This window comes from Macaca nemestrina, chromosome 3 (assembly GCF_043159975.1).
Source record: "Macaca nemestrina isolate mMacNem1 chromosome 3, mMacNem.hap1, whole genome shotgun sequence".
NCBI lineage: Eukaryota > Metazoa > Chordata > Mammalia > Primates > Cercopithecidae > Macaca > Macaca nemestrina.
This window is the reverse complement of record NC_092127.1, coordinates 175,680,036-175,691,572: the sequence shown is the minus strand read 5'-3', so window position 1 is coordinate 175,691,572 and position 11,537 is coordinate 175,680,036. Positions and strand designations below refer to the sequence as shown.

The 11,537-nt window shown below is 42.0% G+C and overlaps 1 protein-coding gene and 1 long non-coding RNA gene across 5 annotated transcripts in view; one reads left to right on the top strand and one right to left on the bottom strand.

The window, feature by feature from the left end:
• Positions 1-216, bottom strand: part of LOC105487858 (potassium voltage-gated channel interacting protein 4) — a 1,213,665-nt gene extending 1,213,449 nt beyond the window's left edge. For 2 of the 4 annotated variants that reach the window (XM_071092623.1, XM_071092629.1), the window contains exon 1: positions 2-216. In XM_071092623.1, coding sequence (XP_070948724.1) covers positions 2-62 — 61 coding nt within the window. In that variant the 5' untranslated portion in view covers positions 63-216. The remainder of the gene's footprint in view (position 1) is intronic. The other 2 variants (XM_011751500.3, XM_071092624.1) reach the window with 2 other exon arrangements.
• Positions 217-392: 176 nt separating this feature from the next.
• On the top strand, positions 393-9,726 carry LOC105487852 (uncharacterized). Its single transcript, XR_011621432.1, has 3 exons — positions 393-890; positions 5,009-5,192; positions 6,268-9,726. It is a non-coding gene; the product is annotated as an uncharacterized lncRNA (long non-coding RNA).
• The last annotated feature ends 1,811 nt before the right edge of the window (positions 9,727-11,537 follow it).

The window sequence follows — 11,537 nt, the reverse complement described above, 5'->3', positions numbered from 1 at the left end:
CCGCCTGTGGAGCTGGCCTCCTCCAGCTGAGCCGAAATGCTTTCCACTCTCCTCACATTCATGTCTGGGGACGCAGGGTGCAGGAGTAAGACTCAGGAGTCCACCGGCCAGGGGCGTCTGTCGACGGGTCTGCACGGGAGCGCACCGCCGCTCGGCCCGGGGGCGTCCGTGGAGCTGGGAGAGAGAGCTTCGGCGGCGGCGGCGGCGGCGGCGGCGGGCAGGGCGCGCGGAGCCTGCTGCAGGTGCAGGCGGAGGCCGGCGGGGGGCGCCGGGGGCGCTGCGCGGCCCTTGGCGGCGGGGGCGCGCGGGGGCGGCCGAGGCGCTGGCAGCTCGGCGGCAGCGGCTGGAAGCAGGCGAGCTGCACCGGCGGCTACAGTGCGGGGACCCCAGTCCCTCGCCCGCGTGGGCGCCACCCCTACCACCTGCTGCCGAGTCACCGGACTGGGGGGTGCGGGGGGGTACGGGGATGGGAAAACGCAGCTGGTGGTGCGGTGCCTCTAGCGACAGAGCAGATGGACCTGAAAGAGACCCGAGGTGACTTCGGGCTGGGCAGGGCACCCCCGGGAGTTGCCAGCGGCTCTCAGTGGGCGCCTCTAGGACCCCTTGTCACTGCGAGCAGCGCCTGCTCTGGGGAGGGGCTCGAAGGCGCCGCGCCTTTTCAAATAACGCCGCTGCGGCCCCCAGGGGCTCCAACTCGGACAGCTAGACTGGAAATACTGGTGCCAAAGTTAGGCTGAGTTTGAAGGACACCAGAGGGGAAGCGCAAGGAGATGCCCTTCTCCCGAGCCGGGCAGAGCGCCAGGAACTCCTAGACAGGAAACTTCCCATTGAAGCTAGAACCGGTCATGCGACTCGGCTAAGTGTGGGGAAACACTGGCTCTAGACTCCAGGTGAGCATCGCAGGGCAGAGCGGAGGTGAAGAATACCACCTTGGAGAGAGGGGGTGGCATAGACCGGTGGCATTTTGGAGAAGCATCCTTGTAGGAGGTTTCATTTGAGATCTCCCAGGCAGGTCAACCAGCAGCTATCGCTCACCACCCCCAGGGTCATTTGCCCTTCTGAAGCACAGTAAGGCCGGGAATAGTTGGGAAGGTAAAGAGAAACCAATAAGACCACTTGTGGTCATGGTTACTGTTTGAGAAATCAAAATTAAAACGCAGACTTCTGTGTCCCCAGGAGTCAAATGCGTAAAGCCTCTCTTTTCAGAAGAAAGGTCAAGTTGACCCGTTCTCCAGGCAAACGGAATTAAAATTCCCTCTCACTCTCAGCTGCAAGGCCAGTTGGCCATGACTTGGGTGGAAGCCATTTCTAAGTGTTTGTGAAACTATTTGCCCTCCCTGTGGCTGCTGGATTATTTATACACACTGTCACCAAGGGGAGTCTTCCCCCTTTCTCCAAGTAGGTCTCAATTGACACCTTATTACCCTTCTCCCCATCCCCAAACCCACGAACGATTTACTTAGTCCTTTGAGCCCTTATAGCTTGTATTTGTATATTTCTTGAGAGCCTCTTCCTCTCCTTTTAGTTCATTGTTAAGGAAACAGATGCTGACACTCCCACTGTCTGGGTTCAAATCCTAGTTCCACTACTGCATAATCGTGTCGCCTGGTACAAATATCAGCTATAACTGGTACCTACATTATTGTTTTGTTGTGAGGATTTAAGAAAATGAATAGATGCAAAGGGCTTAGGGCCATGGCTGGCATGTAGCCAATCACTGTATAAAGATAGGCAACCCTGATTCTTGAAGTTGAGAACAATATTGTATTGACAAAGCAATTAGAAAAGTTCCTTGCACATAGTTAGTCTTCCCTAAACATTTGTTTTTTCATTATTCTGCAAACATCTAGTAACTACTGTGTACAAGGCACAGTTGTAGGCATTGGGATACCACAGTGAATACAACAAAGACTCTCAGTTATTGGCTTTCTTTCTAGAAGGCAGAGACTGACAATAAATCAAGAAATCAGAAGTGATCTGCTGGGGAGATCACTTTTATATAGGGGGTCCAGGAGGGCTTTATGAAAGAGGCAACAGTTAAGTGGAATCCTGATGAAAGTGAGGAGCCAGCCGTGGACATCTCAAGGGGAAAAGAACTTCCAAGCAGAGAGAACAGCAAGAACTAACATAAGAACAGCATGTTTGGAGGGCAGCTAGGAGGCTGACAGGGCTGAAATACATTGAGAGAAGGAAAGGGTAACAGGAGAGAGAGTCAGAGAGGATGGGATCATATGCAGTGTAAATGTTTATTGAATTTTGTCTGCATACTTTACAGCCAATGCATTCTTCCCACTTGCCAGCTTCCTTATAACAAGTCTTCTCTCTGCCCATTCTGTCAGATTTAATCATTTGATTCTGTCACATGCCACCTTCTCCCTCTTCTGCAGACTTCTCATAGCAAACTTCCAACTTACTGACCAACTACTTCTTTCTCTTTTTCTGTAACTAGCAGTCTTTCCAGAAACCACCCACAACTTTGAATCACTAATACTTGTCCATCTCAAAATTTTATCTTCTATATGATGACTTCTAAAGCTAAAGCTACCTGAGCATGCTGGTTTGGATTCTGCAGCCTGGGTTGGAATTCCAGTTCCAACTGTGAACAAGCTGTATGTTTGAGGACTAATACCCTGCCTCAATTTTCTCACTCTAAAATGAAGAAAATAATAGTTTCAGCCGGGCAAGGTGTCTCACGCCTGTAATCCCAACACTTTGGGAGGCCGAGATGAGGGGATCGCCTGAGGTCAGGAGTTTGAGACCAGCCTGGTCAACATGGTGAAACTCGGTCTCTACTAACGATACAAAAATTAGCCAGGTGTGGTGGCACATGCCTATAATCCCAGCTACTCAAGAGGCTGAGGCAGGAGAATTGCTTGAACCTGGGAGGCGGAGGTTGCAATGAGCCAAGATCATGCTGTTGCACTCCAGCCTGGGCAACGGTACAAGACTATGTCTCAAAAAAAAAAAAAAAAAAAAAAAAGGAAAGGGGAGGGGAGGGTCTACTTAACTGTTGGGAAAGATTGATTATATGAGGCAGCATATGTAGTGTTTAGGATGGCTCCTGGCACATAGAGTCAGTAAGACCTACCGTCGTAATAGTTATCACCATTATCATCATCATCATATTTTGTCATGATGAACTCAAAGAAGAAATGGCACCGCTATATTCTATAACAGGTCTAAGCAACCTTCCCTCACAGTGTGGGAGGTAATACACAACTCCTTCTTCATCTCCAAAATATGCAGAACATTTTGTTGGACCAAACTACCTTTCAAATCTTATCCAATGAGTATCTGCCCATGTTGGCCCTACTAAATGTTTACCCCTTGACTAATTATAAAGAAGACAACCAAATCGTGTAAAGTAGACACTATGCTGAAGAAGTTTGTAATATATTAATATATGAATATGTATTGTATTATATATTATATAATATAATTTATATATTATATAATTTATATATAATAATACATTAATATATTTCCAAAATATTCATATAGGATTTTATCTACTATAAATTCCAAGTTCAGACCTTTTTACTTGGATTCTTAGTCATTGTCAAACATCACAGAATAATTATCTTTTTACTGCCGCATTTACCATCATTTTTGATGTTTGGGACCAAAAGTCCAGGATATCTCTGTCTTGCTTGTACTGTCTCTTTATTGGCTCTTTAAGTACTTCAAATGGTTATAGAGAAGAGCTTCATAGGCCACAGCGTGCTGTGCCAGCATCTTATTCCTCCTCCGAGGCTGTAGCAATCTTAGCCCCTCTTCCCATCCTCAAGACACATACAGATTTCCACCTTCTCTGACTAACCCTAGATTCCTCTTTGTATAGCATGGATGCATATTTTTCCCTCAAGGAACCATATTAAAAATTGAGTGCAGAAATAGAAGACTCACCATGTGCCAGCCATGAATCTCAGACTTTATGAACATTATTTCATTTAATCTTTACAAAGCCCTGGGAGATAAGTACTGTTATTATCCCTATTTAACTAGTGAAGAAATTAAGCCTCAGAGAAGGGAACTGGTTTGCCAATTTTATAATAGTAATCAGTATCTCTGGGCCTTGAATCCGACAGTCTGACTCAAGAGCCCCCAAATTTAATTACTACACTGTACTGTCACCCTGGACTAGAATTTTGATGCTCTAGACTCTGACATTTCCTAGTTCTACATCCTCCAGAAAGTCACTGATCATTTCTAAGCTTCAGTTCCTCTTCTGTAAAAAGGGGAATTTCTGCCTCACAAGGTCATTGTCAGGATCAAGTCAGGGAATGAAAGTGAAAGCTATATGTAAACAATGGAATGTTATAGGAGCAACCAGGATTACTTTTATTATTTTCTGATTTTGTATTGCCTATTACCTTTATTGCTTTGTCTTTTCTGAAAGCCCCTTACATTTTCCACAATTCTCCCTGGCTCACCATAACTTAGGCAGTAACAGTAAAACTTCTATTATTTCATAATTGTTGAGCACTTACACTATGCATCTATGCACTGTGTTAAAAACTCTATGTCATTGTATGAATTCGTTCTAAGAAAAATCATATATACTTATTCTTACCCTGATTTTAAATGAGACTGAGACTCAGAGAGGTTAAGTAGCCCAAGGACAGTCAGCTGTGAAGAGGTGCAGCTGAAATTTGAACTCACATTTATCTGATTAAAACACGAGAGCTTCCAATTGCTTCTTGATGTTTCTCAAACTTTAACATACATAATAATCACCTAAACTGTTAGATTAAAAACTCCTCTGCTACAGCCTATGGATGGATTCACTGAGTTTGGCAGGGAGGTCTTAGAATATAATTTATTTTTTAATAGACTTTTAGAGCACTTTCTGGTTTTCAAAAAAAAAATGAGCATACAGAGTTCCCGTGTACCCCCTCTCCAGGAACCCCTCCCCGAGTTTTCCCATTGTTAACATCTGGTATTAGTGTAGTACGTTTTTACAATTGAGCCAATGATACATTATTTTTAACTGAAGTCCATCGTTTAGATAGAAAGCCTAATCTTAGAGGAAGAGGTGGCCTTAGAGGAAGAGGAAGAAAGAGAAATCACTCAGAAGAAAGGCCATGTGAGGACACAGCAGCCATCTGCAAGCCAGGAAGAGAGCCTTCGGTGTAAATAGAACTCTACTGACACCTTAATCTTGGACTTCCAGCCTGCAGAACTGTGGGAAGGTAAACTTCTGTTGTTTAAACCACATAGCCTGTAATATTTTGTTGTGGTAGCCCAAGCAGACTAATACATACCCTAAGATCATACTTTGAGAAATCACTACTCCACACTAGAGGCAAGAAAGTGTGGTCTGAAATCCACCAACATCTGCATCACCTGTGAGCTTGTCAGGCATTCAGAATCTGGGGCCTGCCTCAGATCTTCTTAATCACTGTCATCATTTTAACAACATCCTCAGGTGGTTCCAGGTAAGCATATTACACTGTGAGAAGGCTGGGCATGGTAGCTCATGCCTGTAATCCCAGCACGTTGGGAGGCTGAGGTAGGAAGGCTGATTGAGCTCAGGAGTTTGAGACCAGTCTGGTCAACATAGTAAACCCCGTCTCTACAAATAATTCAAAAAAATTTGGCCAGGCATAATGGCTTACACCTGTGGGTAGTGGCACCCATCTACTCAAGAGACTGAGAGAGGAGGATTGCCTGAGCCAAGGAGGTCGAGGCTGCCGTGAGCTATGATGGCACCACTGCACTCCAGCCTAGGTAACGGAGTGAAAAACCCTGCCTTAAAAAAAAAAAAAAAAAAAAAAAAAAAAAAGTGGGAAGTCCTGCTCAACAACACACTGGACACAGCTTTGTGTTTGTTTACTTATTTACATTAGGCTCCCTTGGAGCCATGCAGAGCCCACTGAGCAGAAGAAGAGGCTAGTGTTACAATCAGCGCACTGTACTTTACCCTAATGAGACAATCCAGCTTCACTTTTATGCCAGCCCTACTCACGTGAATAGAATCACTTATTATCTCATTAGGTTTCAACCTAACCTTGATCATTGGACTACACTTGCAAATTTATGATTCTTAATCTCTTGTATTATAATAATCAGGTAAAATAATCTTCTTTGAGATCCTAACATTAAAGGAAATATTAATATGCCATAATGAAACAAAAATGAGGTAAACATTTTAGAGCTGCCAAGTTAATTCCAACCTTCCTGTGGGATTTTTATATTCAATTCCTCATCTGATCTTTACAACTCTGAAAAGTTGACAGCTCAAATTTTATAATCCCCATTTTGCAGAAGAAGAAACTGAAGCCCGTGGAGATTAAGAGACTTATTTTCACAAGACACGTGGGATGCAGCCAGGTCACAAACCTTCATCGTCTGATATCTTTCAGCACTTGCTTCTATAAGGTTTGCCAAGTTTATAAAAGCTGGAATACTGCCACATGAAGTGTAAGTCTCTAAGCATCAAAATTGAGGTTTGCCTTGCAACTTTGTCTTGCAGGATGAGTCCATATTACAAATGTAAAGTCATTATTTCACTTCACTGCCATGACCCCTGACTTGTGGACTTCAGGAAATCCACTGGCTACATTCTGTAGGTAGCAGGAGAAGTGATTAGAGGATTCGCTTCAGAATGGAGATTTAGTTTAACCAGACAGCTCTGCAAAAACTTAAATATCATTAATGAGGTGAATGCCAAAAAGATTTTACCTAAATTCCGTATCTCTGGGTTCTATACTTAAATATGTTATAATTAGTAGATAGGTCCATTAAATTCCAAATCACTTTATATCTTTCATCCTTGTATTTTCTTTAATTGCTCATTTTCCTGCATGAAGACTAAAAGTCAATCCTTGAAAAGTAAGAATTTACTGGTTTGTCTGCTAACAGTTTGAATAAAACTGTCCCAAAGAGATTTTGTTATAACTAAACGAATCCGTTTCTAGAATATTCCTTTTTGTTGTTGTTTTTTGAGACAGAGAGTTGCTCTTGTTACCCAGGCTGGAGTGCAATGGTGCAATGTCTGCTCACTGCAACCTCCACCTCTCAGGTTCAAGCGATTCTCCTGCCTCAGCCTCCCAAGTAGCTGGGATTATAAGTGCCCGCTACCACGCCTGGCTAATTTTTTGTTTTTTAGTAGAGACAGGGTTTCTCCATATTGGCCAGGCTGGTCTCGAACTCCTGACCTCAGGCGATCTGCCCACCTCGGCCTTCCAAAGTGCTGGGATTACAGGCATGAGCCACCGCACTGGGCCTAGAATATTCTTTTTAACCAAAAGTTGGACATAGCTGAAAGCTATTCTAAATGACTGTTTTCTTCCAATATCTAATTGAAAGACATAAAGTCTTTGAAAAGGAAGAAAGAAATAGGAGAAATATGTATTTCTGATGCGTGCGTGGCTCAAAGCACTATATAATATTGTTGATAAGGAAGTTAATTATCTCGGTATATTTAAGCTTTATTCATTAAATTGGTACTTTGGAGAATTAATGTTTAATTTGTTTTGTTTGAAAATTCATTAGTAAAATTAAAATTCTTTATACGAATTATAGGTGTTATAGGAAGACTGAGAACCTATTTCTTCAGAGTAAGGTAAAAAACCAAAAATGCCACAGTCTGGGCCTAGAAAATTCAAAACTCCGTCTAACAGTCTGTCACACTTGAATAGTGAAACTGCCGCATGTACACATTAAAATAGATGAAGAACTTGACACTCAAATTCAGGTGTTAGTTAACAACCTGCCAACAAATGAAGAAAATAATGGAAAAGGAAGACTGAGACCGTCTAAGTGTCAATGCCATTAGATTTTTTAAAGTCCAGAGTCTTTTAGATAGGTGATGTGATAAAATGGTATCAAAAAGAGAAAACCTAACTATGTTGGAAGAGTGAATACTTACAGAACAAGCACACTTGGATTTAGGGAGAGTTGGGGAACATGCAATGAAAGATACACCCCTAATCATGGGAACAGACTCAGTTTTAAAGACACCATCACAATCAATTCACTGCACTTTAGTGAGACAACTTTGTTTCACTTTTGTGTCGGTTGTACTCCTATGGATTCAACTGTTTATTGTCTCATTAGGTTTCAAGTTGTCAGTAAGAACTCAGGGATGGTGGTGGTGAGGGGAATGGGGATAAAGAAATAAGATCACGGACTACTGGATAACAAGGTCATCTGATATGAGAAGTCATTTATATTTTATTTCCTTTGTTGGTTTTTGACAACGACCTAAGAATCTTGAATCATTCGTACCACATGTCAAGCCAGACACTGTGTGGGGAAGATGTAATGGGGGAAAAGAAAGAGTCCCTTCAGGGAGCCAGCATTCTAGTGGTAGACTTGCACAAGGAAATAAGCAACTTTAGTAAGAAAAATGAATGCTTATATAGCACTCTCTATGTATTTTGTATGTGTGAACTTATCCAATATTCATGACCCATGAGTCATATGTTAGTTTTTGCTATATAAGAAACCTCCCCCAAACGTAATGGCTTAACATAATTATTTATTTGGCTCACAGTTCTGTGGTCTGCCAATGTAGGCTGTGCTCATCTGGGATCACTCAGGCATCTGTGGCCAGCTGGCAATGATATGGCCATCTTACATATCATGCAAGTGGTTGGAGTAATGGGTACAACTGGACCATGTCTCTATCACTATCTCAATGACTAGCCTGTACTTCTTCATTTGATGGTAGCTGCAGAGTTCCCAAGAGCAGCAAGAGGGAGTAGGTGCCATGGTACAGCATTTTCCAAGCCTCTGCCTGGGACACCTTTGCTACTCTCCCATTGGCCAGAGCAAGTGACAAGACCAGCCCAGATTCAAAGAAGAAAGAGTTTAACTTTGATGGAGGAAATTACAATGGCATGTTGGAAAGGGATATGCTATAGTTTCAGTGTTTGTGTACCCCCAAATTCATATGTTGAAATCCCAACCCCTAAGGCAATGGTGTTTGAAGGTGGTCTTTTGTGAGGTTATGTGGTAATATGGGTTCTTCCTTCATAAATGGGATTAATGCCCTTATGAAAAAAAGACCAGAGGACTAACTCATTCCTTCTACCATGTAAGGACACAACGAGAAGGAACCAACTATGAGCTAGAAATCTGGGCTTCACCAGACACTGGATCTGCTGGCACTTTGATCTTGGACTTTTCAATCTCCAGAACTGTGAGAATTAAATTTTTGTTATTTCTAAACTACTCAAGGTGTGGCATTTTGTTATAACAGCCTGAAAAATCTAAGGCAAGGTAGATACAGAGAAGGGAAGAATTTGTAATCATTTTCTCCATCTACCCCAGGAACTATTAATATCACCGTGAGGCACAGAGAGGTTAAAGAACTTAAAGCTTAAGTTAAAGCTTATTGAGCTACTAAGTGACAAAGCCAAGATTCAAACAAGGCAGTCTGACTTCATCACCAAGAAGCTACCCACTATACTATATTGCAAATGCCACAAAGGGCTGATTCCTGTGCTGTGAGAACACATAAGAAAAGCCCTCAATTCAATCTTGGGTAATAGGGAAGCTTTCATAGATGAACCTAATGTCAATTCTGAATCTTAATGGACAAGCATGTATCAATCACTTGAGAAGGAAGAAAGAGGAGAAACATTGTCTTAAAACAGACCACATATGCAAAGTACCAGGGATTGAAAAAGTTTATGGTGCAGAGAGCTGCAAGTAGTTCCCTGGGCTAGAGAGCAAGTTCTGTGGCAGGAGAGGTGAGGTGTGGCCAGACTGTGGGAGTCTTAAAACCAAGCTTTGAACTTAAGTTTTAATCAGAGACATCAGCAGAAAAAAACCACTGAAAAAATTTAGTCCAAGGAATAATAGGTTTATATTGTGGCTTCAGATTAATCACTCTGGCAGTCATGAAAAGAATGGAATCAGGCAACATGGGGCAAACGGGTGGATTCATTTCCAAGGGTCATCCAGTGACTAAACAATAAAGTCTGATGGCCTGAAGTAAGGTAGAGGCAATGGGGATTTAAAAAAAAGACACACTAGAAAGATAATTAGAAGGCAAGACATAATGACTAGTAAATGTGATGAAGGAGTCAGAATGATGATGCCCGAGTTCTGGCTGAGATGCTGCTTGGATGAGGGTACATTTCCTGAACCATGGAGGTCACAAATAAAGGCATTTCAGAGAAGGAAATGATATCTTCTCATTTGCATATGAAAATGAATATATTCAGCTGTGAAATGGGAATTACCCTGGAGTTCCAGAGAGAGACTGGGTTGAAGAAATAGATCCAAATGTCATCAGTTGATAGGGTTTGAATTTGTGTCCCCACCCAAATCTCAGGTCAAATTGGAGCAGGGGTCTGGTGGGAGGTGATTGGATCATGGGGCCAGAATCCCCCTTGCTATTCTCGTGATAGTGAGTGAGTTCTCACAAGATCTGATGGTTTAAAAGTGTATCACACTTCCTGTTTTACTCTCTCTCTCCTGCCACCATGTGAAGAAGGCGCTTGTTTCCCCTTTACCCTTCCACCATGATTGTAAGTTTCCTGAGGCTTCCCAGCCATGCTTCCTATATAGTCTCTGGAACTTTGAGTCAATTAAACCTCTTTTTTTCATATATTAGCCAGTCTCAGGTAGTTCTTTATAGTAGTGTGAGAATAGACTAAGAGAATACACCGGTATACAGAAGAGTGTCTAGGGAAAGTGTATGTCCATAATACATTGCATTTAATAGGCATTTTTCTGTACCTTGAACAATTTCAAAACACTTTACATTATTTAACTAGTTTAATTTTCATGAGTCTATGAGGTAATACTGTTATACTCATTTTACAGATGAGAAAATTAAGGCACACTGTTATTAAGGTGCACAGTGGTAGAGCCAGCATTCAAACCTGGGTAATCTGGCTCTAGAGCTTATGCTGCTAATCATGAAGTTATACCGCTCCTCTGTACAGAATGAGGAAGGATTCTACTGCAGAATACTGCACAATACAAATACTAACTTTGGCTTACCATGGTGAACGAGGTACAAAAATGCAGTCTTCAAAAAATGTCAGTTGGTGAGAAATGTAGGGTTGTATCATTATGAAGTAGCTGGGAAAAAATACATACTCATTCATTATGCACAATCACAAAAATAAAACACAAAATAGTGAAAATTACATTACAGTAACAGATAATACACTAAACTGAAAAAGTCCCAAATAACCCCAAAGCAGAGGGCAGAAGCCCTTTATAATTCCATCCCACTAAACCTATTGCTCCTCCATATAAGATAATTATGTTAGTCTGCCCCACTGAAGAACCGGGAGGGGGCACAGGATTGGAGCCAATTTTTAAATGAATTTTATCAGAATTCTGGCTATCCCTGTGCCATGAAACCAAGCAAAGAGGATTTTCCAAGGAGGCTTAGTTACAAGAGGTAACAAGGTGTCAAGGACACCAAAACCTGAAATAACTTATTGATAGTATTTAGGAATAAGGATATCATTAATCACCTTCCTACAAGGATTAGCAAGAAATTCCTTGTTCATATATTTAAGATTGCGCTCTGAAAGTTAACATTGTTTTATTTTCCAGGCTATCAT